The sequence below is a fragment of the Capricornis sumatraensis genome, chromosome 17 (genome assembly GCF_032405125.1).
Source record: "Capricornis sumatraensis isolate serow.1 chromosome 17, serow.2, whole genome shotgun sequence".
Taxonomy (NCBI): domain Eukaryota; kingdom Metazoa; phylum Chordata; class Mammalia; order Artiodactyla; family Bovidae; genus Capricornis; species Capricornis sumatraensis.
The window spans coordinates 75,701,959-75,728,017 of record NC_091085.1 but is presented as its reverse complement, the minus strand read 5'-3'; the positions used below and the strand labels follow the sequence as shown (position 1 = coordinate 75,728,017).

Sequence of the window (26,059 nt, the reverse complement as noted above, 5' to 3'; positions counted from 1 at the left end):
TTTACTCTCTACTCCCATTTTGATTTTTTTGATAGCTGGATGCTCTGGGAGCATTTTGTTCATTTCCTTTTAAATGTGCCAGTGTTTAATTCTTTATTCTTTGCTAATGCCGAAATAATGAGCATTTTCGCAAAATCAATTTTCTGTACACCTTTACTAGGAAGTCTTAGTGGATCACTGCAGCTCTATCACTTTTTTGGACTGCGATCAAGACCAAAGTACAGAAAGCAGGGAACTACTGAGACCCAGGAAAGGCAAATCTGGAAATGACAATGACGACCTGGCACCTCAAGGTCACCTTTAGTGCTCCAGGGCTCAGAAAGCCCCAAGTGAGGAAAACTGGCCGTGTCCTCGGATAACCAGTTCTTCCACGTACAGCCTCCCTCAAGGGGCACTTGCTTGCCTTCTGCCCATGCTGCAGGTGTCATCCATCCTAACGCCCGCAGGTCCCCGTCTGTGGCCCCAACAGCTTTGTTAGATTCTCCCAGCATTTCTAACTTACCCAGGGCTGAACCATTAGCCCTCAGGAACAGCAGCTCTGCAGACACACACTCAGGTTCTCACAAAGTGGTCCAAGCCCAGACTCAGCTCCCTGATGGACTGCAGGCCGTGGAAGTGGCACCTCCCTCACACACCTGCCACACGGCACACGCAGATCTCAGCCTGGAACCAGCTGGAATGTGTTAAAGTGTGTGTGTACTTTAAGCAGTGAGTACATCCAGAGAGTGACCCTGGGAGGCGCTCAGGTGGCTCATCGCAGGCCACTTGTCAAGAGCCCACAACTCACCTCAGATGTAAGGCTGGCGACCCCAGAGCTGGGCACTGCTCGGTACCTACCCTCCCTTGGGAAGAACTGCACCATGTTATGTCCCCCAGAGGCCCAAGGGACGGGAAGGGTGCCCCAACAGTGACATGGGAAAGAAAATCCCTCTACAGAGAGCAGGAGCAAGTCAGGAAATGAAGGGAAGCTATGGCTTTCCCGACTGGTTGCAGATCTAAGAGGCGGAGGTTCCTCCCTCTTGTAGGAGGAGGCAGGAGGCCTCTAGTTATGCACACAGTCCACTCACACCCAGTTCGGTCTCCTCTGCCCCAAGGAGTCTCTGCCAAGGACAGGCAGAGGCAGGGTGCTTTCTGGCCGCCCTCCCGCAAACCCCCTTCAGTCTCCACTGCACGCAGGCCTCGGTGCTCACTTGCAGCTGCAGGCGCTGCCGATGCTCCCTTGGTGTGTGGGGCTAAGGGGCCGGAGCACTGGCTGAAATCAGAGTAACAGCAGGGAAAAAAAAGCCTGGAGGACAGAGGTAGTTTTAATTATCGTTGACACTCAGTTCTTCGGATAAGGAAGAATAGCTGACTGTGTGCTTTGCCTTTTTAACTTTGGAGATCATAGGGGCAAAAACCATCAAGGAAATGTGCTTCAGTGTGTGGGCATCAAGGTGCAGGCTCCTTGCCAAGGTCTAGAGCTAAAAAGAAATCTAGCTTTCCTGTGTCAAAGTTCAGTTTCTCAGCAGCACCTCAAATTGCTTTGGTGTCAGAGGGAAATGGGATGAAGGGAAATGAAACCACAGGGAGAAAAATCAGAATGTGCTAGCAAACGCTACCATGCGGAACACTAAACTTTATTCACTTTATTTATATATTTAACAGTTCTAAAGTATTTACTTCTTGCTTTGACAAAAAATGAAAAATACAGGAGCGCTGATCGACTCCTCTTTAGGAGAAAAGGGTTATATGTACAGCTACGGAGAGTTACGGTTCCTCCTTTACATACAAAGAAAAATATTAATAAAAAAGTGCTTCATTGATCAAAAAAGGGCTAAGAGCTGCAAGCATTTATTCACACTGTACATCAGACCCAAGAAACCCGTAATCATTACCTCTTGGCACCTGTCACCAGGAACTGCACAACCTTCAATTAGACTGATTTCTCCCAGCCTGCAAGGCCTGACCACACGGAGTGTGGAGGAGAACTTACACCCTGTTTCACTCAATGCAAATTCTGAGCAGCCTGCTGCCACTGGAAAGTCAGCCGTGCTCAGCTGCCCTTGGCTTTGCCTGGACCGACAGCTAAGGGAAGGCTTCGGGCCAAGTCTTAGCTATACCCAGGCACACACAGGAGCCACCTTCCTGAGACACAACTTGCCCTTCGCCAGGGAGCTGCTCCCAAAAGGTCGGGAGAGTTCCCAGGCTGCACCCCCACTGCTCACCACAATCCGCCCCGTTACCAGTTAGCAGCTTTTTGCAGCACCGAGCAGGGCCCTTCCCCAGGGAGGGAGGGCAGGCACAAACATGGACACCAAGATCACAAAGCACACACCTAAACTCTGCTCCACCCTTCTCCATACCCACCTCCACCACAAATCCTGATTTAAGGCTCTTTGAGTGCCTTATCAAAGGGCCATATCAAAGCTTGCTGAGGAGAGGTGCCCTGCATCTCCGACGGGCTACGTCCCTTCTCTAAGGAACCCTGCAGTCACCACGTCTTGCGGCTGACAAGCAGCACGACAGCAGGGCCAGGCTGCAAAGGGCGGTGGAGGGAGGCTGGTTCTGTGGGACACGCTCCCCTCCTAGACGCTTGCACTCTCAAAGACCCATTCTACCCTCAAGGGGGAGATCCAGGATTGTTTGGGAGCGGGGCCGCTTGGGAACTCTGAGTCTGGACTTCCCTGTGCTGGCCGAGGAAGAGTGTTTGGGGGACCAGACCTGTGAGGGAGCCTCCCCGGGCTCAGCGCGCACTCTTGCCTCGACCGCAGCAGCAGGGCGCTGTGCTCTGGCCGGTCTGACGCCCAAGGGTGGGAAGAGCTGCCGGCCTGGCTGAAGGGGCCGACCACTGACAGTGAGGGGAGCCCAGACACCTGGGTCCTTTAACAAGATAACAAGAGAATCCTGTGGAGGAGGAGATGCCAGCCACCCACGGCCAGCCCTCTCAGGGCCTCTGGAGGGTGCCCCCTCCCAACCCCACTCCCACTCCTCTGCCTGTGGCGGGACTGGCCCAGCCCCTCTCGGCGGGGAGAGGGCATGGGGGCACTGCTCTTAGGGCAGATGCTCTCGGCGTCCTCAGAAGCAAAGGTTTCCACTCAGCTCTGATGTGGCGGTGGTAACGAGGATTGGTCACAAACGGCAGTACCGGCGTTATTCCCTGCTGTCTAGCTCAGGCCTCCACTCCTGACTCCACCAGCCTCCTCCCATCCTGAAGAAAAAAGCACCGCTCAGCATTGCTTGACAGCTGGCAGCCTCTGGTCTTCCATTAAAAAAAAAAAAAAAAAATTTTTTTTTTTTCTTTTTTTTTTTTAAGACAACCAGGGTACTTTTCTCTTTTTTGGAGGCAGAAGGAGGATAGAAAATGGAGGGAAAAAAAAGTGGGGGTGGGATGGGAAGGGAGGACTCAGCACATCCCAGCGGCACACCCCAAAGGGCCCCCATTCCAAAGCACACGGGCCTCTAGGTCTGCCCAGGCTGCGTGGGCCTGTCAGGGGAGCAGCTTGGCCTCCGCCCGCCCCAGGTCACGGAGCTTCAGTTTGAAGTGGCAGCAATGGGCTTATCCAGTTCAAGGTCAATGCTGGAGCTTGTGGGATGCAGGCTGCTATAGCAAGACTTGCACACTCGGCTAGGTTCAAAGAGCTGCTGGCTGGGAACTGGAACCTTCTGGTTACAACAGCTGGAGCAGAATACGTTCCCACAGTTCCTTGAGATGAGAAAAAACAAAAGCAGAGTTAGTGTCAGCAGCAGAGACAGGCTGGGGAACCAGCTTCCGAAGACAGGGCTTCCCGGTATGCAACTCCGATATGCTGGAGACGGAGACTCCTCTACACCAAACAGTCCGGTGGGTCTGACCCAGGAAGAAGCCAGGCAGGGAAGGGAGCCCTCCCCAGCAGAGTCGCACACCACTTTCACTTTAGGGTCCAGGACACTTGGCTGCCTTATCACTACAGCTCAAGGTTACCAGGTGTCAGAAGGCACTGCTCAACAGATATCCATGAAAGCAAATGGGCCCAGGGTGGAAGGCAGCTACTAGGCTCGATGGCTGAGTCTTGGCCCAGGAAAACCCTGTGGCCACACCCACCTGAGCAATGGCCTCTGTGTAGCTTGACATCATGAAGAGGCCAGAGACCAATTCCATTGGTCTCCGAGCCGCTCAGATGAGAGAAACCTCCAGGCCACCTGGGGAGTGAGAAGCCTGTGCCCAAAGGCTCACAGGCAGTAACAGAACAGGCTGCTGCCATCTAGGACTGCTGTGCTGCCGGCATGCGAAGCCAGGAGACGAGCAACCAGTGCCACACGCTCAGGGTGAGAGGACAATGCAGGTGAACACGCGTGCACCACACCCCCGATCAGACAAGGGTCAGTCACTTTCGTGGGCCACTCTGCTGCCCGCATGCATCTCCAGGGAGGATCTGCTCTCTGAAAGTCTGACTGCACCCTGACCTCTCACCCTTCCTCCATTTGAAAGCCCAGCTCTGACGCGTGTGTGCAGCACAGGTGTCTGCACACCCAAACAGATGCTCTGTATGGCCTCCGGGAAAGGGAGCTGGCAGAGGCTGAGGTTCTGCTCCCCTTACAGCCCCACTCTGGGGAGGCCCTAAAATCAACCCCAATAAGCCCAACAGGAGACTCCAAGGAGTCTGATGCAGCCCTCCAATGACGTGAGGTCAAAAGCTAAAGGGGAACTCCTCCTCAGCCAGCATCACTCACGACCTTCTCCTTTATGCTCCTCAGAAAGGAAACCCACTGCTGGATTAAGGGCCACTTAAGCACGAAAGAGAATGCTGAATACCCTTTGTGGACGAAAGAATACCACAAAAGGAAAGGGGCAATGAAAAGACGGAAGCAAAACCAACACACAAGACTTCATCCTCTGGAATGCAGTGAGTAATTCACAACTGTTTCTGAAAAGCATGTATCAGTAAGAACCTGTGGTTACAGAGAGAAACTGCCTCAATCTATTTCTGAATGTGTATATTTATTTTACATACCTGCTGGAATTCAACTCAAAGGCCTGACATGAATTTGATAAGCTAAGCTTGTCTATCTGACCTCTCTCAGGCAATCCTGATGGATGCCACGTGGGGTCTTGCCTTGCAGTTTTTAATGCTAGCAGTTCTCTGGAAAGACCACCTCTGTTTGGTCCTGGGCTCTTTTTTTTTTTTATTAAAGAGTAGTGATGCCAGTACTATTCTGGCATCTCAGGGAATGACTGACCCAAAAGACAAAGCTCTAAATACCCCTCTACTGGCCACTTCACAAGACCAGCCCCTGCTGAAACACCCCTCTTGCCATCAGCCAGATGGCTCGCCTGACCTGTGCGGTCAGCAGGCGCACCCTCGGCTGCAGCCTGACCAGCTCCAGTGGTCTCCTCAGCCAGCGGCTGTGGTGCCTCCACGCCCCCAGCCCACCTGCCTGCGCTCCCAGACCCAAGCTTCATCACAGTGAGTGCAGAGAGGGGGAATGGGAGCGTTAGTGTGAAGTTACTGCAGATGTGCAGACACCACAGACAAGCTGTTGCAAATGCTCACCACGTTTGATCAACACGATCAGTGTCCCTGCAAAGAGGGGAGAGAGAGCTCAGAGGAGAAGCCAACTACAGACATCTGGGCTTGGGGTGAGGGCGGGGAGATACACAGTCCTGGAAGCATCATCGGTGGACAGAGAGGTGGCTCCATTTTAAACCAGGTCCACTCATGCGGGTGAGCTCTGTCACAATTCAGATCAAATTCCTATCCCAGGAACACCATTCTCCAGTCACCACCCCACCTGGAGCAAAGCATCCGTAGCCACTCACTCTGCAGCCCAAAAAGAAGAAAGAGCCTTGTGGACCGAAAACTGTGTTCTCAGCCAGTCCCACCAGCCCCCCACCCCCAAGGAGTATGAGGTCAGGGAGCAGGGCAAGGGGCAGGCAAATGAAGCTCCCTGCCCACAGCAGGAAAGCTCTTTTGCTCACAGCAGCCATGCTGCATGGGAAGCACCTTCGCTCTAGGAATAAAAAGTGGTGGTTTGGGTGGAAATAGCTATTGTTCACCAATCAAGGAAGAAAAAACAAAAAGGGACATCGTTTGTACATTTCAAAACTTACAATCACTCTAAAATGGAAGACAGACATCAAATGAAGTTCTGTAAACACCGATTTCAGAAGCACAAAAGGTGGGCCAGGGTCCTGAAGACCCCTGGGTCTGCCAGCCAGATGCCCGCATCTCCATCCGCAGGCTCTGCCCCAGCCTCGGCCCCCACACCCCGCCCGCCCCGCCGCTCCCCCCAGGGGTACCTGCAGTGGTGCTTCCGGCTGGCAAGCCAGAAGGCACTGTCGCAGGCATAGCAGTGGGCGGCCAGGTGGTCCGGGAGCCAACGGGTCATCTGTAAAACATTGGGGCCAGGTCAGCAACAGGAGATGGGCCACCCAGCTGGAGCCAGCGGAGCCATGCTGGGGCAGCAGGGGTCACAAGGACCACACCGGCTCCAGTGGTGCCAGCCAGTCAGGCCTGATGTCAGCAGTACGAGAAAGGCGTCCAAATCGTTCCCCTCGAGGGGACTCCAAACTCCCTTGAGATCAAGAGGCAGCCAGAGCAGCCTGGTTGCTGTGAGTGGGCAAGGCTCTAGTGCCGAGGCACTGAGGAAAGAGGGCTGGCTCAAGTTTCCCTGGCTTAGAAACTCCAGATGTGACAGGAATTCATAGGTGCTGAGACTCAGAGAGGGCCGAGTGTGTGGTGAGGTCTTCCCTTGGCTGGGGCAGGGGGGACAGACGATGGGGGTGGAGAAGAACCGCAAACAGTTGCATGGGTGGCACTCAGAACAGGGGCTGAGCCTGTACCTCCGTGTCCTGTTTATCCACCTGCTCCCAGCTGGCTTCAGAGAAAATCTCTGTGCTGCAGCGAGACAAACAGTTCTGATCCAGATTGCTTTCCGAGTCGGGAATTGAAGTCTGTTGGCAAACAAACACAGCTGAACAGAATGAACCTGGTCTCCTCCCAGAAGAAGAAAGAGCTTGGCAAAGAAGGGAGCATGGGGAATGTGGGCGGGCCTGGGTGTTAGGGCTGCTGAATCTCTAGGTGCCTCAGCCATCGAGAGCTGGGTTGAGCAGGTGCAGAGACAGGGTTGAGCTCAGCTGGAAGAGAGATACACAGATCTGAGGCCGGGTGCAGTGACTCTGGAGTGGGGGGGCAGGCCTCGGGCTCCAGGGAGTGAGTAGGCAGAAGTGACGAGGGTGGAGGGGGAATGCCGTGTCGGCTGCTCCAGGGGACCTGCCAATCTAACCCTGCCACTGACACCTGTGTGCTGAAACAGTGCTTTGGGCGTGTCCTCCTTTCTCTGAAGGACTCTTCGGGAAAATGAAAAAACTAAGTCAGTTTGAAGTGAAGTCACTGGATGAGCCCGCCTTTAATGTACGCTGACTGATTCAGAGCCAGACTCATACCTGTTCTTAATCACGCCGAGTCAGACCCACCAGGAAGCAGAGTGTCTCCCTGAGACCCTCCCCTCAGGTACTCCCCCCTCCAGTCACCAGGCCCATCTGCACTAACTCCCGACCGTGCTAGAAACCAATCCTCCTTCCCTTCTCTACTGCCACCACCTGCCACAAGATGGGCACAAATATGTTTAAAAAGAACTAGACCTTCCAAGCCACAGCTCACAGTACTTGCGGGGTGGGGACTAACTACTCACTAGCTATTGGGGTTAGTACAGGCACTGCGACTGGACAGGCGTATCTGGTGTTGCGGGATGAATGTCATTCTGCGAGTTCACGCTCCTCAAGGCCTGACCCTCTCTGCACAGAGAGCTGACCCGGCACACAGCGAGTGTGCACTCACTTCCTGCCTCTCCTATAGACAGGACGCCTGTGGAGGGTGCGCTGGCGGGAGAACAGCAGCAGCGCACTGCCGGTCACCTGGCGGGGGCGGTCTCCAGCCTCTCACCGGGGCTACTCTAAACCTTTCCGACTGCTTCTGAAATCCAGACAGAGGGCGCCCGGCACAGCGTGCCCATCTCCTGTGCAGCTACGGAGGCACCACGGTGTACTCACCACTTCATCCCCAAAGTCCCCGTTGAAGCGCAGGGAGCTGGTCAGGTACTGGCTCTCCAGGCGACTCCTCAGCTCCTGGACTTGTTTCTTCAAGGTCTCCACTTCCTGCTGGTGGCCCGACTCAATCTGACGCAGGCGCTGCTGGATCGTGTCTGTGTACACGGGCATGCCGTCGTCGTCCAGGTGGCTGCGGGAAGGCTGCTCAGGGCTGCCAGCGGCCGACGGTCTCCCCGAGTGGCCGTGCAGCCACTTGGGGTGCAAGCTCCTCGCGTGGACGTGGGCAGAGCTGCAGCTTGTGGCCGACAGCTGGCGGCTCAGGGAGTCCTTGCTCCTCCCGGTCTCCCCGTTGGCGCAGTGTCCATTGGGGGTGGGGTACTTCTGGAGGGTACTAAGCCCTGGGGGCTGCTTCGAGGCCTTATTTTCAGTCTCTGGGGCACCGTTGCACACAAGCCCCTCCTTACATTCGGCTAAAGGCAAGGCACTAGGAGAATGCGCTGGGCTCCGGGCGCTGCCGGGGGAAGTCCTGTGCACCGCAGGCCCCAGCTGGGGCCTCTCCGCCAGGCTTCTCTCTGCAGGCCTGGGCTCCACGGCTGGAGGAAGCACATCCTTGCCACCGAGCCGGCCACTGTGGACCGGGCCAGGTCTGTGATGGCCCTGGGGCCCGCTGTCTGACTTCACTTTATCTTCCATTAACATGTGCACAGACCCATCCATGTTTGGTCCTCTGGTCTCAAATGAAACTTGGGAGGGCAGAGAACTTAACTGTGAGGTACCCGAGTCAACCTCCACACCTGCTGAGACGGGAAGGGCTGCCTCCTCCCTGACCTCTGCCGTAGCTCCTATCTGAGACAGTTCCACAGGGACCTCCTGGGAAAGCTCTCCCCTGGGGGGCTCCTGGAGAAAACTGGGGAGAACAGTGTGCCCGCCCTGCTCAGGAACACCCTGTGAGAGCCCAGGAAGGCTGGTGCCTGGGTGGCTCCTTAGGGCAGCCTCACCCACCTCTGGCTGCTGATCAAGTTCACAGGCTGAGCCCTCGGGGCTCTTACCCCTGCTCCCCTGCTCCAACAGAGCCTCCTCTTTGACCTCCTGCACCCCTCTGTGGGCAGGCTCCTCTACCCCACTCTCCTCTTTGGTGGCCTCTTGCAAAATGTTCTCCATCTGCCCCTCAGCTACTCCAGCTGCAACAGACAGCTCGGCACCACCCAGCACTTTGGTCGGTTTCCCCAGGCTGTCAGGCTCCACAGGCTCCTCCCCAGGACCGGCCAGGGTGCTCAGTTCCAGCGAGCGACGGTGCTCCTGCCACTTCTCGTTGAGGCTTGGGTCACTGCTGCGCCGGCTGGCCAGAGGCACTGTGTTGTCGCAGGCGGTGGTCAGATTGTCAAATGATCGGGTCTTTGGTAGCCTAAAGAAAGGAGTTTAGGGGAAATAAGGATCTGAGGCTGTTCTGGGGGAAGTCAGAGACAACAGGTTTTAACAGGCAGTCATCTCCTCACTGGCTCCATCACAGCCACTCAAGGAGCTGTGGCATATCTGGAACAAGGCTGAGGCTGCGGCAGGCAGAGGTCCAGGCTGAGACCTTCTCCTCTCGGGCACCTCCCCTACCCCGTGCCCAACACATGCAGATGAACTAACACCAAACACGGTTTCAGAAAGACAATCTTCATGATGCTTCTGCATTTCTCAATTAGTGGCAAAGAAAAGTAGCGTTGCTGGTTTTCTGACAGTACAATATTTTAAATTATTGCTCATCAGTCTGAATTCAATGAAGCTAAGTCGTAGGTTGCAAAGCAGACTATCCTCTGATAAACTCTGCCTTTCAAGGGCAAGGTGACAGGTCACAGCACAGAGGCAGGAGCACAGAGCTGCGGCTGCAACTCAAGCCAGAGGGTCACAGGGACCCAGAGGATCTGCTCCATCACAGAGAAACTGCCCAAGAACAGAGCAGAAATGGTGCCCAGTACTCTTCAGGGACGAGGCTCAAGCGATGCAGAGCCTCACAGCTCCAAACCCTTACACCTTCCCTGAGAAAACCTCAAGAGAGCTAAGAAAGACGTGTGGAGCCAGACAACGTCAAAATCTCCGACCATCCCTGCGTACACCCCAACATAGGAATACACCCACGAAGGACCTGAGGACTCGGCATCAGCCCCCGGCTCACCGACTCAGGGGCGGGTCGTCGGGGCTGGAGCCTGGGGCTGGGTACGGCGCACAGCTGTCGTCCACGGGGGTGGACGGGGATGGGCAGGGCAGGTACACGGCGCTCCACAGCATCAGGTTGCGCACGTGGCACACAGGGTACAGCACCTGAGGAGAGAGCGGGGGACACTGGTTCAAACAAGCTCCCACAGGTCTGTCAGAAATGAGGGGAAGAGCAAGCACCAAGTGGGAATGCCCAGCAGTCCTCCAAGATCTCCAAAAGCCATTACATGAGTGAATGCACCTCTTATCTGGGGCCAAGAGCAGGCGGTACACATTTTTCACCCGAGAGCCTCTGTGAAATCTAAACATTTTTCAAAAATCCACTTCTCATTAATTATTTCTTAGGTCACCTTTACTGAATGACTGGCTTTTCTCAGCTTAATTTGTTGCTTTTACTGCACAAGAAAGTGAGTCATTCTGCTAGATGGTGATTGTTCCCTGGTACAAAGCTTGGCTTCAGAACACACTGTCAAACCTGTTTGATAGGATCATCTAAGTTAATCATGTGGAAAGGAAGGAAGGAAGCTTTCTTCCATACTGCTACTTGTCCAGCAGGCACAGGAGAGAGAGAAGCAGCTAGCTCCAATCTTTCCTTGGACTACTTAACTGAAGTAAGAAGTTATTCATTAATAGTCCAGCAAATCAATATAACCTCAGATTAGCCTCCTTGTGACTTAGAATTTAAGATGCACTCTGACACGAGGAACAAGACCATGGACCAATGCACAGATGTGCGTGCTTCCTTCTCTCTGCTTAACAGAAGGTGTTCCTTTGAGGAGCAAAGTCTTAAAGGAGCTGCCAGTTCTCCATGTGAGCGGAGAATCAGACAGACAGGCCAGCGTCACACGCAGCTTTCTGCTGAGGCAGAAGCTGCAGTGGGTATCACCGCCTGTTGACACTGGGAAGGTGCGGGGGGCCTGCAGTGCCTTCTGAGCTGTCAGGCATCCAGGGGAATGACCTAAGCGCCTCTCCACTTGTCAGGAGATGCTGGGAGTAGGTTAAGCTCTGGCAGAGACGCTTAGAAAAGACTCTATTATCTAGAGTGGCCAAGTAGAGACGTGTGTTAGGTCAAACCACCCCGAACAAAGAGGGGTTGGAGGCAGGGCAAAGCATAACCAGAAAACAGGCCTTTCTCGGGACAGAGTGGTTGGAAAAAAGGCAACTAAGCTATCCAGAGACCACCGAGAGGCCTTCGAGAAAACAGCCGCTTCTTGAAAGGACCCCATGTGTCCCCATCCCCGAATTTATTCTGCTGCTGAGAGCAAAAAGGCTGAAGGATACATACGGCCTCTGACTGAGAGGAATACAGTAGGTTTTTGAAAGCCTTGTTGCCCGCCCGAAGCAGTGACCACACAGAACAAGTCCGTTCCTGAGTGTGCTTCTCTCCTCTCTCCTTGGCGTTGTTGCACAGGAATGTTCCAAAGAGACAGGAATAGGTATGCTGCACCAGTTTCACCTGAGATCCAACATGAAGCAAAATCAAGCAAGGGATACATGTTTTCCGGGAGGAAGTCAGCCCAGCAGAGCCACCTTCCCCAGCACCCGATATGCACTTCAGCTCACACTCGGGAAGGATGGGGGAACCAAGGTGCAGCCTCCTCACAACCCCGACCACCATCACTCCTGACTCAAAAGGGCGTTGGCACCCCCAACCTCTCAGCTGCCCTGTAAACAACTTCCAAGGTCCTAAGTTAACTGGGCACAAGAGCGGGTCAGTGCACCACCAAGTCTGAACTGAGGCCATACTTCAGAACAGCTTCTTCAACACGCTGCTGTGGAGCAGCCCAGACGTGTCTATGAGTGCAGAGGAGCAGCAGTGAGAAGCCTGCTCTCCTGCCCTGGGGAGGCACGAGCAGCGCGGTGCACAATAAGGCAGGAGGGCAGGGAAGGAGGTGGGGCACACGCAGGGCAGTGTGAGAGGCCTCAGCGGCAGAGGCCTGCTGAAAAGGGGAGAGCAGGGCGTATGCGCACTGGGGGACGGAGCTGGGAGGCCACTCCAGGCAGTAGCAACCGCGAGCACGATGGTCCTGAGGGGAGCACAGGCTTGCAACTGCTGAGGAACTGGAGGAGGCCAGTGTGATGGGCGGACACTGCACAAGGTGAAGGGCGGGGGGAAAGAAGCCTGGACAGTAACCTCTGCAGAGCCCTGCAGGCCTTAGAGGGACTGTGACTTTTACTGTGTGGAAAAGCAGAGTCACTAGAGGTTTCCTGACAGGAAAGACACAGTCTGTGTCACGTTTCAGAAGGACCTCTGAGGCTGCTGGACTGTCTGTCTGCACCTGGGGCAACAGCTGACGGTGGCCTAGATCAGTGCTGGGAAGAGCACAGACAGCAGTGAGTTACCAGGTCTAGACACATGTTTAAAGCACGACGACAGAGTCTGCCAATAGACTGAATGCGGAATATGAAAGGAAAGTTGAGGACAACATAAAAGCTTTGCCCTAAATGAACTGAAGGACTGAGTTGCCATTTGGTGAGTAGGAAGACAGTTGAGGTGGGGAGATATAGATATTAAGAACTAAGTTCTGAAAATGAAATATCATTAAGACATTCAAGTGGAGATCCTGAGCAGTCACAAGTGGATCAGAGCCCGGAGTTATGTATAGACAGAGGTCTAGGCTGAAGACTATACATGTGGGAATCACAGATAGCAATTAAAGCCAGAGGACTGGATGAATCCCTAGAGAAGGAGCCTGAACTCTGGGGCATTCCAACGTTCAGAAGTGGGGGGCAAGGAAGAACCGGCTAAGGAGACAGAAAGGACCAGCTGGTGAAGCAGAGAACTAACAGTGTGTGCTAGAAGTCAACTGAAGAGAGTGTTTCAGAGAGGGGTGACTCAATTATGCCAAATGTTAGCGATGAACCAAAGATGAAGACGAGTCAAAAGGTACAAACTTCCTATTATAAAACAAGTCAGCGGGATGGGACGTGAGTTAGGGGGATCTAAGTTAGGGGGTCGGACGTAAGACAGTAATACTGTGCTATATATCTGAAAGCTGCCAGGAGAGCACATCTTAAGAGCTCTCATCACAAGAAAAAACTTTATCACTATGCATGGTGACAAATGTGTTCATTGGAAGGACTGGCATTAAAGCTGAAACTCCAGTACTTTGGCCACCTGATGCGAAGAGCTGACTCATTTGAAAAGACCCTGATGCTGGGAAAGACTGAGGGCAGAAGAAGGGGACGACAGATGATGAGATGGCTGGATGGCATCACCGACTTGATGCACATGGGTTTGGGTAGACTCCGGCAGTTGGTAATGGACAGGGAGGCCTGGCGCACTGCAGTTCATGGGGTCGCAAAGAGTCAGACACGACTGAGCGACTAAACTAACTAACTAGCAATATGTGTAAGTATCAAATCACTGTTGTATACCTGAAACTAACAAAATGTTATCAATTATACTGCAAATTTTTTAAAAGGTGACTGAAAACTCATCACTGGGTTAGCGTCGTGAAGATCACTGGTGACCTTAACAAGAGCAGCTCTGGTAAAGTGGGGTGAACACCTGGCTGAACCAGGTTTAAGAGAGAAGGCGAGAAAAACTTGGGAGAGCAAGTGCAGCAGCCTTAGGAGCTCTGCTGTGAAGAAACAAGACATGAGGTTGCAGCTCGAGGGGACGCAGGATCCAGGAACAGGTGTGCTGAGATAGGAGGCACTGCACCCCGCTTGTATGCCGACGGCAGTGATCCGGAAAAGCGGAAACAGGCCGACAGAGGGCGGGAAGCAGGAATGCTGAAGCCGTGAAGCTGAGCAGAGGAGGGCGTGGAAGCTGGTGCCCAGGTGGAGGGAGGCTGGAAGAGGGCAAGGCCAGCGTGTCCTCCTTCAAAGGTCGGGAGCAGAGAGTGGGGAATAGACCCAGGCGGGTTGGTGTGACTGACTAGAGGGAGCAGACGAAAACCTATTGTTTCTATTTTTAACTACTATTTATTGCTTCTATTATCCATTTTTAAAGCTACATCTGGAACAACTCAAAGACTTTACATAAACTTAGTGCACATGGATTCATTAAATGAACAAACACCTGTGTTACCTTTTTTCTAAAATAAAAAAAGAATAGCCCCTTAATTAAATCTAGAAAGGATGCTGTTTAATGTGAAAACTGGCCCACTAATACGGATACCCCTATGAATTTAGAAGGTCCCCAAAATGAAGAACCACAAGGACAGACTCACAAGGAATGCTTCATTGAACTCAAAAGAGCATGGAAATTGCCTCTGAAGCTGATGAACACAGTCAAGCCACTGCAAAAACACTGGGCAGCGCTCGTTCAGATCATCCGCGTTCTCCCCGTGACCACACCGGTCAGCAAACTTGTGGCCAAAATCCAGCCACTCCATCTCCACGAGGACCTGGAAACCCTGCGGGGAAGCACCCATGAGAGACCCGTTTGTGCCTGTCTATCCAAACTACGACTGTCCTGAACCCAAGGCCACCAACAGGAATCCCTTTCAACGGCCTCCACTCAGCCCATCAGGAGCCCCAACCCAGCCCCGTGGCCAAACGACAGGACACATACTTAGGACGGTTTCCCAATTCCCCTGCCTCCACTCCCCAATCAGCAGAGGGGTGGTAACTAAGCGTTTATCTAAGTGTTTGTTAAGACTATTTTTAGTGCTTCATTCACTATTAAAAAGTCACACTTTTGTCCCCTTCATATCTTCTTTTTAAATTTCTTTCATGTTACACTTATGAAGTCATGTTTGTAAAATCTTTCCCTATCCCAGATTTACATATATTTTAGGGTACCTTCAAGGTTTTTCTTGTCTCTCTAGCCCAACAGGTGATATTTCAGAGCAGGGTTCTTTCTCCACAGAACACTGTGGTGATATTTAGACCCATTATCCTAATAAGCACGTCAAGACCCTTCCTACAGAAACCCCACTTTCCGGGGTAGCCAAAACTTTTCCAAGTAGATATTCTGCAAAGGGAAATATGTCTGTCTGCTTAGAACCTTGTTATCTACAATCCACCCCCTTTTAAGAGGGACAGGCCCTGTGGCAGGTACTACCACAAGTCAGCTCAAGGTAAAGGAGCAGTGATTCTAAACCACAGAAATTCCACTTTGACTGGAGGACCACCTCAACCAAGACTTATGCTAAAACCCTGCGCGGCGTCCCCTGGTGACCCTGAAGCATTCCGCCCTACCTCGATGGTCCGGTAGTAAGGGTCCAGCAGGAGCTTCGCCAGCGCCACAATCTGGGGGGTCCGGTCCCAGCCGTCGGAACAGTGCACCAGCACAGGCCGCTGGTCGCGGTCCACGGCGTGCACCACCAGGAGCGCCGACTTCAGCAGCACAGACAGGTGATGCAGCCACTTGGTGCTCTCAAGAGCGGAGAGCCAACTGAAAAACCAAACACAAGCGGACAGGAAATGCTGCTTTTTATGAGACACTGGATCATGCCAAATACCCATCAAACTGAAAAGCAATTCCCAAAGACATTTCCCTCCAAATACAACAAACAGAAAATCTCTGTCTTTATAAAGTACATACAAGGATTAGGCCCAGGCCCTACCATGCAACACAGGAAAGCCTTAGAAACAGGACAGTAATTAACAGGGCCACCTTTTGTTCCAAAAATCTTACTGCTAATTACCCAGGGAGAATTAATAATTTTCAGTCTGTAAAGAGTTGTATCTACCCAGTAAAGCTAGTTCTTTCTGGAATTTTCTCCTAAAGAAAAAAATGCAACCACTTCTGAGATGGAAAAGAGAAAATATTTGTATTTAATAACCAGCAACTCTGCCTAACAAGTTCTCAAAAAAAAAAAAAAAAAAAAAGGAAAACTCAAATATCTATGTCTGTGGGGACTTCCCTGGTGGTCCAGCTAAGACTCTGCACTCCCGATGCAGGGGGCCAGGGTTCGATCCTGGTCTGGGGGCTAGATCCCACATGCTGCAACTACAAGTTCACATACGCAACTCAAGACCCCACATGCTGCACCCAAGACTTGGCATACACAAATAAAATAATTAAATACCTTTAAAGCAATATGTTTCTGTAACAAGATACAGTGGCTTCCCTAGTGGCTCAGATGGTAAAGAATCTGCCTACAATGCAGGAGACCTCGGTTCAACCCCTGGGTCAGGAAGATCCCCTGGAGAAGGGAATGGCAACCCACTCCAGTGTTCTTGACCAGAGAATCCCATGGACAGAGGAGCCTGGTGGGCCACAGTCCATGGGGTCGCAAAGAGACAGACATGACCAAGGGACCAACAGTTTTACAACAAGATACAAGTTGGACGCCACTCCAAAAACAGTGCAGATAACATCACGTACCAGTACTGATCCAGTCTTGAATGTTTATGGATTAGAACTGGGTAGGCCCAAACTAATGTTTTAGACTTACACAAATGAGTAGCCAATGGCTGCACATTGTTACTGGGCTTAGTGAAGACTGGATTCAACCCATGGCGGATTCATGTCAAAGTATGGCAAAACCAATACAGTATCATAAAGTAAAAAAAAAAAAAAAAAAAAAAGACTGGATTCAGCAGGGATCGAAAAAACTCTTTTTTCAAAAGGCTTTCAAAAAGCATCAGATCCCAAGAATTGCCCCTTGGGAATAATGACAATACGTTTTTTTAAAATTGTGCTGACATTTTGTTTCTTCTGCCCTGCCAAGAATCCTATTCCCCACCCCCAACAAAAAGCTCAAATTTCTCCAAATTATCATCAGATCTGTGGTTAAGGCCACAGTCTAGCCCTTCAAACACTGAGTCTGAGGAGGGAATCAATACTTCTGTCAGGGGACTATGAGAAGGCTTTTGCCGTGACGAGTCTATAAAGGCCTATTAAACCTTGGGGGGTAAGTATGAATTTCTGGAATAGCCCAAAGAGAGGGTCTTTCCAGGCAAACAGACAACAGAACGTACTGCATAAGCACTGGCTTCACAAGGACTGGCTTGTTCTACCAACCAGACTGACTCCTAAGAGGGCAGACACTGCCTCAGGCACAGTTACATATGCCTTGTGCAGTGCCTAGCATACACTGAAGGTTCCTACCTTTTAAGTCGTGGGTAAAAATTGAATCTCAAGACTTTCTATGGCCTATTAAATACCTGAGAAACATTTTTTGCAGGTGGATTCTTCATTCTTACTCCTCATACCGTCTTGAAAAAGAAAACTGAAAGGTGGGGCTTAGGAGAACAAATGGCAAGTTACCTCCTGGCCCCTGGAGAAACAGTAACTGAGAACCCGGTTCTCTTGAACCTGACTGACTCATCCTTACAACCCGGTTGGTGTCTCCAGCCTAACTCAGGAGCTGCACCCAAATCTACCGCTGGAGGAGGTGCTGACGCTGCAGCCTCCCTCGTCCTGTTCTCAAAATCTGAGGGAGAAACACACCCAGGCCCGGGCCCTGCCCAGATGCACACAAGTGTCAGGAGGCCGGCTTACGGCTGCTCCCGCCACGGCCACAGCGCCTCTTCATCCACAGGGACGCGTCAGTGATGCACCGTGATCTGTGCCGAATACAGACAAGTCATCTCCTTCTTCCTCTACAACCTCCCTCCTCCCTGACATCCATGTGGGCCAAACAAGGGCTAGTTAACTACGTCTTCTTGACTCAGGAGCTTAAAAACAGCTTTTTAAGAAAGACTTTTAACCTATGGAAGATATGAGAGATCAGGGAGTACTGACGCTCTCCTTTTTATAGGCAGGACAAACTGATAACCACAGGAATGAAGCCACTTGGCTCGAGTCACGCAGTCAGTGGCAGGCGCCCTGGACCTGAGCAGACTGTGTGTGCCATCAGCAGGGAAGGGAGCGCTACTAGCTGGGCTCTAAGTTCGCGTAGCAGATGCAAACTGCTGACCCTCAGGCAAGACAGCCATCATTTCTCTGGTCAGGCTTTTCCCCAAGGACAACTGCTTCACCCTCTTGGCTAATTGCAACTATGATGAAATTAATCATTTGCTACCAGGAGTTCATACAAGTGATTCAGGCAGCCACCATTTGATTTAATCAATCAAAGAATGCTGCAAAATTAATGCAGTCATGAGATCTACTCAACAGAACTCAGGGAAACTGCTACAGGCTCTAGCACAAACACCAGAAAGGAGAAAACTCTATCCTCCGGCACCATTTCCAGCTTCCGAAATAGTGAAGCGGGGGCCTTCAAATATTTATCTGTCCATATTTGTTTTTACAGAGTGTTCCTCCTAATTTATCTTGTATTCAAACAGTTCCCTTGTGGGGAGGGGTGTTATTTCACCTTCCTCACAGCAAATGCCAGCCATTCATTTTTAATAAGCAATAAAAATCATGGTAATGTTTTTAGTAAATAAGAAAGTAGTTTAAAATCAGAAGCAAATGTAAAAGGAGCTGATCTCCTGGCATGTTTAAAAGTTTAACCCTTTCTAGAACATGATGAATACACTTTTACTGTTCACGGTAAAACACTCCAGTTCAGAGGTTAAGTGTCACTACAGGATGTCAGAAAACAAAGAATTAAGTTACTCTGAGTCAAAAACATGGAGAAGAGAAAGAAGAGGGCCCAGGAAAAGTAAGGCAGTGGTGCTTCCATTCTGAGGGTTGAGACCTATTCTCTGCCGCACATTTCCATACCTTTCAAAGGCCTAGATTTCTCTCCCAGCTCCTCCTTTTTGCTGAATGATCCTCACACAGCAAGGAGAACACCCACGGACTCATGGTAAAACTGAAGTTTACCAAAGAAGTAGAAAGACCCCCTCCAACTCATTAAAAAAGAAAAAAAAAGGGCACTGCAAACTTAAACCCAAGGCCAAGGTCTTACTTTCCTGGATCTGGCATCTGAGTGCACAGCAAACGCAGAGACTGAAAACTCCTCCGAATTGAATGAATATTTGCCATCCCCATAAAGACAACTTCACAGTTTGGGTAATACTCTGGAGAGAACAACAGAGAGAACACAAATATGGTGAATTTAACATCCACAACACCAAGTTCAAAAGGAGCAAACTGGCTATAAAACAATCCACTGTAGCTGCTGACTGATGAGATGCTGGTGTTTGATGACTATTAGCCCAGTCCTTTACTATGAGATGAAAACAGTGCTTGATTTCTAGCCATCTTTTCAAAAAGAAAGGATTTCTGAAAAAGACATGTGGATATGTCAGTCGCTCAGTTGTGTCCGACTCTTTGCGACCCCACGGACTGCAGCCTGCCAGGTTTCTCTGTCCATGGAATTCTCCAGGCAAGAATACTGGAGTGGACTGCCATTCCCTTCTCCATGTGAAGAAGATAATGACATAAAATAGAAGCTTTTATTAAAAAAAAAAAAAAGCTCTGACTTCCACTTTAGGGTCTCTCAGGTGGCTCAGTGGTGAAGAATCCACCTGCCAAGGCAGGAGATGTGGGTTCGATCCCTATGTCAGCAAGAGCCCCTGGAATAAGAAATAGCAACCCACTCGGGAATTCCTGCCTGGGAAATGCAATGCACAGAGGAGCCTGGTGGGCTGCAGTTGATGCTGTCATGAAGAGTCTGACACAACTGAATGACGGAGGGCCCACACACACTCTTCTACCTTACCCCAGGTTTACCTCTTGGGTCTCTGCTAACTTGCATCTCTGGAATCTATAAGAACAACCTGGCAGGACCACATACTTATGCATTCAAATTCTGTGCTCAAACTGCTTTTTCCAGCAATTAGTTCACATCTGAATAAGGAGCTTAGTGCCTCTACCTGCTCCATCGGCACACAACTGGCACCCAAGAGGTCCCTCCTTGGAGAAAGCCAGTATGCAAACAGTGGGGCTGCTGTAAGTCAGGACTGAGGTGCTTCACTAGAGTTGTATTTACTTCAATTTCTACCCCATGTTTTTCAAGTAAAAGCCATGTGAGGACTTTTCCGTGGGGCCAGTGATGACCATACCCAATGTCAAACACAATAAAAAGCTTTTAGAAGGCTGAGAAATCAAGTCACAAAGAAGCAGCTTCCAAACCTAACAGGCCTTCTTAAGGGACTTTCCTTATCACCGAAAGGCTGGCACCGGGAAGAATCTGCGGTCTCACTGCGCTCCAACCTCCATTTCTCCCATGAGAAGAGCATGCAGCGCTGTGAGTCCACGGAGCTGCGGCTCTCTCAGGGCAGGCTGCGGAACAAGGCTTTCCATTCATTTTGAGTTGAGCACTATGACCCAGGCGGGCGTGGGCAGGACTCCCAAGGACAGAAGCACTGTGCGCCTCACCTGGGCACTCACAACCTCCTCCTTTGGCTCGGTTTGCCACCGCGGCTGCATAGGAGCGTGCGTCCAAGATCAAAAGCTTCTGTGGCTGGATGGCTAAACTCTCTGCTCCTGAAGCATTTGACAGAGAAGAATCTGGGGACAACAGGAGCAGGAAGAAAAAACGAAATGAACCTATCTCAAAATTGTTGCAAAATAAAAACGACAGACACTTATTACAGTACCCAAAAAGTTCGATTAAGTGAAGTCCACCTAACCCAAACTACCTAAATACAATGGGACTTCTCTCCCGAGTTTGTTTTCTATTTTGCCTACAATCTCTTATACTTCAGTTCTACCTAGAATGACTGCAATGTAAGCCCAATGTTTCCCTCATGATCTGGAAACATTGTAGGTCCCCTATCACATGTACAGTCCATCTTGTCATGATGGCAAGAAAGACAACACTCTAGCCCTCTTAACCAAGTTTGAAAGAGAAGGTCTTCTGGTTTTTGCCAAGACCCATGAGTCCCCAAACAATCTCACTAACTGAAGCTTCACTCTCGCTCTTCTATGAAACCAAATTCTGTCTTAAAAGAAAAAGGCCATTTCAAGAAAAGTTTCTCAGATGCTATAAAAACTTGCTGCCAGAGGCCCAGGGACTCCTTACCGAACTCCACATCAGAGAGGTCTCCTGCACAGGGGAAGTCTCGGGGACTGTTCCTAGCCGACGGCTTGCTGCCACTGGATCGGGAGTCAGAGGCACAAGCTCTGGCTACAGACTGCACCAGGTGCTCATCGTCAGCGTTCCTCCAGCCCCACCAGCTGACCTCTGGCTGTCCGCAGCGGGCAATGACGGCTCCGTTGCTCTGGTGCCTGTGCGGGGAACAAGACGACAACTGTACCCAACGCTATGGCCCCATTCGGATACTCTGAGCTCATACAGAAAGTGACACAGTAGATTTTAAACGCCTTAATGAATGGTACGTGATGGGTTAACTTCAAGGCCTCCCAGGGCAGAAGTCTTATAAACCATCAATAATGAAATCTATCTGAATCTTTCTAGATTATCATACCATTTTAGAGACCTTTGTAGAATAACCAACGAAATGATAAATGTATATTCTTACAGAAAACAAAATATTCATGAAGAATATATGAGTAACTGTTTTTGGAAAATTGGGTAAAAAAATAAAATACCAACACCACACTAATTCTGCTACTTAATAATGAAGCAGTAATCTCTCCTTTTTAATACTACACCTGCATATCCAAGCTTAATGGATGCTAAGACAAACATCTGTTTCCTCCTGACTTCTGAGGACCCAGCATAGCAACTGTACAATTATGGCTGGCTTGAGGATTCTTTTCAAAACAAGATCCCACATTTGGGACTGAAATATTTACCTGGCCCACAGTGGACTGCTTTACAAAACCTCCTGAGATTTCATGAGTCACAACTGCTCTTACTATAGGCAGATGGAAATGAACAGCATAAAACATCAATAAGCCATACTCTGATAAGATCTTTTTTCATGAAAAAAAAAGACCAGAAATCATATTGTCTATCCAAGCTTTTCCTAATTAGGAATTTTTGTAAGGTAATTTTAGCAACTAAGGAGTTGTAAGGGTAATGTAATTTGGTGACAAAAAGAAATGAAGCTCTAATATATAACACAACATGGATGAACCTTGAGTATGTTATTGCTCCAAAGTGAAAAGTCAGTCACAAAAGACCACATGATGATTCCGTTTATACAGTGTCCAGAACAGGAAGCTCTATAGAGACAGTAGTAGATTTACTGATAACCCAGAGTGAGGGGGTGTGAGGAGGGAACGGGGAGTGTCTTCTAACAGGCCGGGGACTGCTTTTCAGGGTGGGGAGAGCATACTAAAGGAAGTGTGGTGACGGTCGCACAGCACAGTGAACATACTTCAACCACTGAGCTGCACACACTGAAAAGGTGGACTGTACGTGGCAGCTCAAGAAAGCCGCTTACATGCTACAGAAGTAGTCAGTTCACTATAAAAGTCAATGAGTAAAAAGCTAGTAAGCAAAAACTTTTAATATCTCCCAAATTCTATATCCTAGAGAGGACAGTCACTGTTCTTTACTCCCATTAAAATTGTTTCCAAATCCACATTCATCCACATAGAACATATGTGGATGCCTTATGCACAGATGGGTTTTTAAACAGACTATTGCATCTATATGTTTTGTTCAAAGGACAATGTGAGAACATTTTTTGTTTTTAATCCTAAACTCATAAATAAAATTAAATTTGGCAACAATAAATTCCACTGGAATCATCAGTTTGTTTGTCATTTTTAAATCCTCCCTCATTAGGAGAGACAAATAATAGAAAGTACTTGTGTATTGCCAACACAACAATTAGGTCAACTGTTGAATGGAGCCAAACTATAAATAAAACCTCATTGATTCTTAAAATGCCTACTAGCATACAATAATAGATGCTGGGTAACCAATGAGCTGAGGGGCGGCGGCTCTTTACAAAATAGGCTGGTGGGGCCTTTGCTGCACATCCTTTTCTTCCGAAATTTTTCCCAGCAACGCTCGAGAACAGTAGATGGCACTCGTCAGCCTGGGTCTTGGGTTTTAAGGGTCATAGTATGATAGCTAGATCGCAACTGAACTGCTGCAAAAACCAGCTTCCGCAGTCTTCTAAATGCTTAGGTAGCATGAAAGAGAACAAAAACACTGTACTAAAAATCACTAGAGTGTTTCTATCATTTTAAAACAGAGCCGGAAAAATAAGATGTTCAATGGATGAGTCCCCTACTAAACAGTGAATTCTTCAATTTTACATATAGAAAGATACAAATGTTTAAACTATCCCGAAGTTTCAAACTCCCTAAATGACTAGAAAAGTAAAAGTGTTAGTTGCTAAGTTGTGTCCAACTCTGTGACTCCACGGACTGTAGCCCTCCAGGCTCCTCTGTCTGTGGGATTTCCCAGCCAGGAATACTGGAGTGAGTTGCCATTCCCTTCTCCGTGAGATCTTTCCGACCCAGGGATGGAGCCCAGGTCTCCTGCGTTGCAGCAGATTGTCTACCATCAGAGCCACCAGACAGCCCCATGACTACAAGTTTCTAATAATCACTCAGTGAGAGAGAGCTGTGACTTGCACTACAGATGGGCAGCCTTTGCACTGTCTTGCTGTGTTAATGCAATCTCCCATCTTCAATAATAAAGCCAATTAAGCACTCTCGTCACCATGAGAGAAAGCACTGATCAGATGCTGGTTCAATGTGGTGCTTTCAAGTAAGTGCGGCCAGCAACCTCAAGAGTCATTAGCGATCAACAGACAACTACATTCAGTAAACACATGTTGGATTCAGAAGCATCCTGCCACCTGAGCTAACAAAGCTCATTCTCTCTGGCATAAACTCTGGAAGGGAAAAGAAGCTTCCCGTGTTTATTCTAAGTCTTTCTTCGGCCTACACTTTTAGGCCTCTCTACCAACAGGGAGAATTTCACTGAACGACCCTTGCTTTGAGATGAGAGTCCTTTCCCCTTACGGTCAAAGTCAGCAAACTCCGCAAATGACAGGGCTGCTGATCTAACACAGCTGCTGGCCGCACAGCAGCAGCTGGCAGCTTTCCCTATTTGAGCTGGGCCGATCCCTGGTAAGACTCCTAAATCCTTTCAGGTTGCGCTGCTCTCTAATTCCTGTGTTAGCCTTACCACTTGAATGATAGGTAAATTTGGTGACCTACTTTTCTAGAGGTGTCTGAAAACAACAGTGATGAAAACTGAGATTGAAAATTTAATGGGTTTTCCTGGTGGCTCAGATAATAAAGAACCTGCCTGCAATGCAGGAGACCTGGGTTTAATCCCTGGGTCGGGAAGAACCCCAGGGGAAGGGAATGGCTACCCACTCCAGTATTCCTGCCTGCAGGATTCCATGGACAGAAGGGTCTGGCAGGTTACAGTCCAGGAGGTCACAGAGAGTCGGACACGACTGAGCGACTTTCACTGGGCCAGACGCAACTTTGTACTTTCACATCTCTCCCTCTTTGGGATGGCCACTAAAATCTGCCTTCCATGGACTAAGAAAACAAGGTGTTTACCTTACTAGGAATTATACAAGAAGTTTTAAACCCCTTCTTACCACCTCAGTATTTCAATGGACTTCCTCCTGGCATGAGCTTCTAACTAAGCCTCACTGGTTTGGCCCAAATTCAAGGAGAGTCCATAAAGTCTACAAATGGGGAAAATGAAATGGGGACTGTGGATTTTACAAGGACATCTGAAATTGTTCCAAAACATGAGGGAATGACTTCTTAAAAACTTCACATGATTTGTGAGAACTCAGCTAGTCACTGAATTATAAAAGCAGCCCTCAGGAATACAATCTACTCTAGACACTGATTAGGAAGCCTTGGCTTACAGAGTCCTTCAGATGTCACAGCACACCTGTGAACTGAAAACATCATGGGAACAGGCTGAGGTCAGTTAGGGAACTTGCTCAAGGTGGCACAGCAAGGCGTGTCAGAGAGAAGACTTGAGTTCTAACACCTGTGCTTGTTACCGCACCACCACCCCTTCTAGAATTTGGCTCCCTTGACTCTCCTGCCTCTAATCTCTAGTATCTTCTAACCAGCCAAGCACTCGCCTTCTCTAAATGCTCCCTCTCAAAACAAACTTCTTCCGTGTGGCAATATTTCAACCACAAAGACAATCACAAATCTACATTCCCCATTCTCACTTTCCAGGACTCCTCTCTCAATCCAAAGGTCATCAACTGAAGCTAAAAGCAGTGACTACATTATCTTCCCATAGGATGTCAGAAGAGGGCTTCCCTGGTGGCTCAGTGGTAAAAAATGTGCCTGCCAATGCAGGAGACACAGGTTCTATCCCTGGTCCTGGAAGATCCCACAGGCTGTGGAGCAGTCCCTGCGCCACAGCTACTGAGCCTGTGCGCCACAACTACTGAAGCCCACTGCCCTAGAGCCCAGGCTCCGCAACAAGAGAAACCACTGCAAATGCGAAGTCTGTGGACCGCAACTAGAGAGGAGACCCCACTCGCCTCAACTAGAGAAAGTCCATGCAGCAACGAAGACCCAGCGCAGACATAATGAATAAACATTTTTAAAAAACAATGTCAGAAGGATCTTGAAATAGCAAATCCAGCCATTTTTTAACTAAAATTTTCTTTTCAGTGCCAGCTGCATCATCAGGCAGTGCCCCAGTGAAGCGCTGCCCGGTACATGCCAGGATGGGCAACTTTACCAGTGAGGAGGTGCGCAATAGCCTGGAGAGCTCCCTGAAGCAGCCCCACCCCACCCCCAGGCTAGCCGCGCCAGAGGCACAGACCAAAGGCACTGGGCAGCATCAGAGACCAAGCTGGGCCCGGCCAGGCTTCCTCACCTGTAGACGACAGCAGGGATGCGCTTCCAGGACCGGAAGCCTGCGACACTTTCCAGTTCTTTGTCAGTGATCCAGGCAGGCACTATGAGCTCCTGTGGATAGCTTCCACACAGCCTAACAGGGACGGTGAGGAAGAGGGAGAAGGGAAGGAGGAGGAGAGACTCGAGTGAGCCAGGGTAAGGGTGTGCATCAAGCTACCCCAGAGCCAGTTACAAAGGCAGCAAGGAGCAAGACTCGAAGTTCCGCCCTGCTTAATGGAGTGGGCTGCCCTAAGTGTTACACACGTCAAGTGATACTATCTTGGACTGTT

At 50.0% G+C, this 26,059-nt stretch overlaps 1 protein-coding gene across 3 annotated transcripts in view; it reads right to left on the bottom strand.

The window, feature by feature from the left end:
- Nucleotides 1–3,337: 3,337 nt before the first annotated feature.
- MTMR3 (myotubularin related protein 3) overlaps nucleotides 3,338–26,059 on the bottom strand; it is a 56,594-nt gene continuing 33,872 nt past the window's right edge. Inside the window, exons 7-18 of one of the 3 annotated variants that reach the window (XM_068989514.1) lie at nucleotides 25,750–25,863; nucleotides 21,028–21,233; nucleotides 20,382–20,513; nucleotides 18,967–19,078; nucleotides 15,359–15,554; nucleotides 14,386–14,571; nucleotides 11,493–11,663; nucleotides 10,167–10,312; nucleotides 8,009–9,410; nucleotides 6,800–6,910; nucleotides 6,257–6,345; nucleotides 3,338–3,682 (exon numbers count right to left, since the gene is read on the bottom strand). In XM_068989514.1, coding sequence (XP_068845615.1) covers nucleotides 3,511–3,682; nucleotides 6,257–6,345; nucleotides 6,800–6,910; nucleotides 8,009–9,410; nucleotides 10,167–10,312; nucleotides 11,493–11,663; nucleotides 14,386–14,571; nucleotides 15,359–15,554; nucleotides 18,967–19,078; nucleotides 20,382–20,513; nucleotides 21,028–21,233; nucleotides 25,750–25,863 — 3,037 coding nt within the window. In that variant the 3' untranslated portion in view covers nucleotides 3,338–3,510. Of the gene's footprint in view, nucleotides 3,683–6,256; nucleotides 6,346–6,799; nucleotides 7,094–8,008; nucleotides 9,411–10,166; nucleotides 10,313–11,492; nucleotides 11,664–14,385; nucleotides 14,572–15,358; nucleotides 15,555–18,966; nucleotides 19,079–20,381; nucleotides 20,514–21,027; nucleotides 21,234–25,749; nucleotides 25,864–26,059 lie in introns of those variants that run through there. The other 2 variants (XM_068989516.1, XM_068989517.1) reach the window with 2 other exon arrangements.